Below are 5,064 nucleotides of genomic sequence, written 5' to 3'. Positions count from 1 at the left end.
CTTTCATATTACCTGATGACATATATCATATAGATATATAATAACGGATATCATATTATCTACCTTATGCTCCATTTCTTTGTATTCCCTTAGATTATAAATTATGTCGTATTTCTAAACATATATCATTTAATAGTATTTTTATTTAGGTACTAATTTAATCTCTTTACTTAATTCAATTTCATATATTCATTATAATCTTTTCATATAGCTCCATTATACTAATTCTCATAATAAATCATACCACTATTTACTTGTCCAACTCATGTTTCCATTATGCATATACTATTACCCATGTTTACCTAGTTCATATCACTTCTTATAAACTCACTTTCATCATATTTTCCTATTATTACATATTTTATCTCATAACCATGTATCCACATAGTCTTATATTTCATTATCATATTACATATATTTGTTCTCCTATGACTCTTAATAAACATCTATTTCTATTTCCCTACATCTCTCGACATATCTTCTATATTCCTATAATTTCATAACTTATTTTATATCATTTTCCCTTTTCACTCACATAAACCATCTATTTATTTAGTTCAATTTCTCATGACTTCCACAATACTCTTTAATAAAACTTTGTAGCTCTTCATTTTAATACATAAACCATAGTTTCCTTTAATTTATCAATCTTCTCTATATAACTTATGTATCCTTATTTATGCCCTCGAATTCATACTATTCTCTTAGAGTCTCCTAACATTTCTCGTATAATCACTTATACCATATCATATGACTTATACTTGATTATCTTATTCTCTCATGTTTATTTCATTTCTTATGACTCTATCATATAACTTATTCCATGTTCTTCCATTATTACATAATAAAGTCTTACATAAATCATATAGCGTATACAAAGCATATCATTATCTTTAGTCATGCATACATACAATCAATGTAATACATATAATCACATATAGTTATAACCAACACATAATCATGTTTATGACTTCATGCATATTACTCTAGGAAATAGACTCATCGCAAGTCTTATTTCCATTAAACACTACATGTCACTAGTATGCACTCACCTTGGCCTCACTAGTCAATTCCGATCTCTTATCTTTCCCTTGATCGATCTTACTTGCCAAATGTTCCGGAATTGCTTTACGCGCAGAATCTACATAAATGTACATTTTGAGGCAATCATTAGATACCTACACCTTGTAATTAGATACTAGCAACTTAAACGAACTTATTAAACTCATATTCACAATTTTCCTTTAGGGGGTATCGATTCCCTACTGGGGGTATCGATACCCTCATGACATTCTGGAATTCTGTCGTTTGAGCGGGTATCAATACCCCTTTGAATGGGTACCGATTCCCCCTAACCCAGAAATCATTTTTCAGCACGAAAATTACTTCATTTCCTCTCAAACACTTCATATATCATCCCCTTTCTTATTCTTAACTTACATATACATGCTTAAACTCATTACTACTCATTCAATACATCTTTAACTTCAAAATCTAATTCTCTACTTAGAATTCAAGAATCACACTAATTTTTCTTCTTGTTCTAAATTCAATTCTATCACTTCATATCTCTTAATTCAACCATTGACAAGTCAAATTTATCTTCCAATTTGAGTAAAGAACTCTATTCCAGAATTTCATTCAAAAACTCTTAATCTTTAATCCCTCCTATTTCCACCATCCTTTGTTTTTAAGATGATTTAAGCTTTCCTTAAGCTTAATTATCATCCAATAATCATAACCAAACCTTTAGTTGAACAAATAATCAACTAATGAAGAAACTTACCTTTGCTTATGGCTTCACGGTGGAAAAGAAGAGAATGAAGAAGAGAAGTCTGGAACTCTCTCATATTTCCCACGTTTATAATACTTAAAAAGGAAGATAAAAATCTTTACCATGAAAAGACCATTTTGCCCCTTTAGTTCATCCATCTTTGCTATTTAATCCAATATTAAAATTCTCTACTTAAATCCCAAGACTTTTAAAATTTATTTCTAAATTGAACACAAAACTTTCAAAATTTATAATTTAGTCACTGACCCTGATTTTAGGATGTTACAAGTACGGGTTGGGGGTGTTACACGTATAATATTTTCTGCATGTGTTATCTTCACTACAATGGGCATATATTGAGTTCCCGATATTGGATTGAGACAATTAAGAACCGTTGGAAAGCTAATACACATCCGTTCATAAATTCAGAAGACATGTCAACCAAAAAACATCAGGATCCCATTCAAAAAGCAATCACAAGTCTTGCTCTGTTGTTCTTCTTTTCCAATGCTTTGTCGTATGGATCACTTAGAAACGTTAATCCATATTCCTTTGATGTGAGTCTTGTGATGCATGTATCAAAAAATGGGGGGAGAAGAGGATTTGAAACGACGTCTTTTGGTGTATATTTGAGTTTTTCAAAACAATGTCGTTTTGATGCTTGTGCCATGTCATCACACCGTTAGAGAGTTAACGGCAGAGTGAGCAAAATGATTCAATTTATAAAGTTCAGTGAGCAAAATAGAAAAATTGAAAGTACGGTGAATAAAATTGGAGAGAGAGTAAAGTTTAGTGAGGAACAATGTAATTTACCCTAATGTTTATACTCCCAAGCAACTGTTCCCGGTTAGCTTCCTCTGTCATTTTCACGTCAGACTCGCCGTAGACATCGGCTCATCGCTTCGTCCTTCACGTGGTTATCCAAAATTACATAGCCATTTGCGCTAGTCAATTGGAAGATTAAGTGTGGTGTTTACAGCTATTAATGAGACAAACTATACGTTCATGCAATGGCCTGTGCCTTTATTGCGTCCTTGGGCGTGATGAGTACTCTATGGTTTGGCGATTCAAGCCCATCATATAAGCCATCCAGAACCCCTTGTTACTTACAAGTTCATCTCGAATCTTTCTTTTTGGTTGATCATAAAGAGGGAAATCGGCACTACCAGCAGGAAATACATATCCATCTTCAGTTAGCAAAGATGCAGACCCGCCAATGGCCGGTATTTCAATTTGTATCTTACCTCTTTGTTCTTTCCCAGCTTTTCTATTTCTCCCATGCCGATGTTGGCACTGCCGCCCGATACACGCCACCCTATTTACGTAAGTAACAGTTATCATTACATCCACAGGCACAGCAGCGTCATTAAGCTTTGAAAACCCTACTTGATATAGTATACATTTGTGCAGCGACGGCGTGTTATGGTGATGATCAGACCCAGTTTCCATCGAGCAATTTGTTCGCAGCAGCTGGAGATGGGATATGGGACAATGGAGCATCCTGCGGGAGACAATACCTGGTACGGTGCATCAGTGCTTCGCAGCCTGGGACTTGTGTTCCCGACCAGACCATCCAAGTCAAGATCGTCGACTATGCTCCCACCGCACAGTCTCCGCCTTCAACTCAATCCACCACCATTGTCTTGTCCGAGACGGCTTTTGGTGGGATTACCGACATAGCTGTTAACTCTATCAACATAGAATTCCAACAGTAATCTCCTCGTTCTCATTAACTAATTACTCCCATTTTCACCATTTTTCTATATTACAGGTTTTAACTTCTCCGTTTGCAGGGTTTGAGGATATGGAAGGGTTTAAGCCTTTTACATTCAAGGTACTTGATGGAAGAAAAGGAACCTATGTGTTTGTGCGTGTATAATCTACAAATCTGCAATGCAAATTTTTATTCTCGTATTCACGTTAGCTTAATAAAAAGAAATCTTCTTTTCTCGTATTCGTTAGAAACTATTAATTTATGTACCATATGAGTTTTATTCATTTTTGCTTAATGGTCTAGAGATTTCGTTTTATGTATTATGCGGAGAGCTACAATGAGTTATTTTGGAGATATATTAATTGGTCGAGTGATAAAAAATACTTATGTTATGTGTGCTCTTTTAATGTTCCTTACTCTTCTTCTCCTCTCCCCTCTCCTAATTTCAAACCTTCCATTCAGAATCAAATTCAAACCCCAACCATGAGAACTGTTGTCGATTCTTATCCCAATTTGTCCAAGTGATCCGATGTAAAAAATAGTGAGGGGGAAATGGGATTTTAGCCCAAATAATATGGGTCAAATTAAGTCCAAGACCAATTGATACAATTTAAGTTAAATTAAATCCATATCGTACCTCTTTTGTTGTGACAAAATGTTAAAAAAAAAATTCATAGCACCCTTTTGGTGTTTTGGTGCATCAATGGGTGGCCGTACGAGTCTTACAAATTTATAACAAATATTTTGGCGAATCATATCTCATCCTCGGACATGTTGATAGCATGCATTAACCAAAAAAAAAAAAAACAAAGGCTCCTCTGGCCCCCTTCCCTCGGTTATAAAAGGAAGGAACCCTACCTGGTAGTTAGACCCTAAGTGATAAAGTAGTCTCAATCGGTGTCGGTTCAGAGCACACCCAATGGGGTTAAACTGTGGTCAAGCACTATTTATGCCCACCAGGCAATCCGCATCATTCCAACCAAGAGTGGGGCAAATGAAAGCTGGTCTTAGCCATTGCCAGCATGGTGGGGTGGGCTCAAAACGACACTGTCCTGTTTTTCAGGGGCTCATTACCCCCTCTTAAATTTGCCCCCCACCCCACCCCACTCCCAAATTGGGTTAATTTCTATCTACCAGGGGCAGCAGGACAGGAGGTGTGCCCTGCTATTACTCTCGATCGTATGGTCGGATTGGGCCACAATTTACCGAGTGAATGCCAGGCCCTGCTCTTTTCATATGTCAGCTAATGGTTGTAGAATCGAAAAAGCAACATGAATCAGATTTTACATGATACCAAGAAAAATACCAGACATGCAACATATTATGCTTGTCTGTGCATGTATGCAGACACGGTTTCGAACTCGGTATCGCTAACTCGTTTTTTGAGTTCGGGTACTTGCCCTTCTGAACTTTACAGCCTTTTTCAGAGCCTCGAAGCTTGATGTTGAAGTTCAGGAATTTTTGGACGGTTCCACTTCTGTTTCTTCCCCCCCCCCCCTTTTTTTCTTGCACCCTCTCTCCTTAATCTCATCTCTCTCTCTCTCTCTCTCTATGTATATATATATATATATATATA

The 5,064-nt window shown here is 36.2% G+C and overlaps 1 protein-coding gene across 1 annotated transcript; it reads left to right on the top strand.

The window, feature by feature from the left end:
* Positions 1-2,961: 2,961 nt before the first annotated feature.
* LOC120182148 (EG45-like domain containing protein) lies at positions 2,962-3,670 on the top strand. The gene is made up of 3 exons (XM_039187144.1): positions 2,962-3,097; positions 3,185-3,485; positions 3,568-3,670. Exons 1-3 carry the CDS (start codon positions 2,977-2,979, stop codon positions 3,572-3,574), a joined length of 429 nt encoding a protein of 142 aa, XP_039043075.1. The 5' UTR covers positions 2,962-2,976; the 3' UTR covers positions 3,575-3,670.
* The last annotated feature ends 1,394 nt before the right edge of the window (positions 3,671-5,064 follow it).

This window comes from Hibiscus syriacus, unplaced genomic scaffold (assembly GCF_006381635.1).
Source record: "Hibiscus syriacus cultivar Baekdansim isolate YM2019G1 unplaced genomic scaffold, ASM638163v2 tig00112632_pilon, whole genome shotgun sequence".
Taxonomy (NCBI): domain Eukaryota; kingdom Viridiplantae; phylum Streptophyta; class Magnoliopsida; order Malvales; family Malvaceae; genus Hibiscus; species Hibiscus syriacus.
This window is presented reverse-complemented; position numbering and strand designations above follow the sequence as displayed.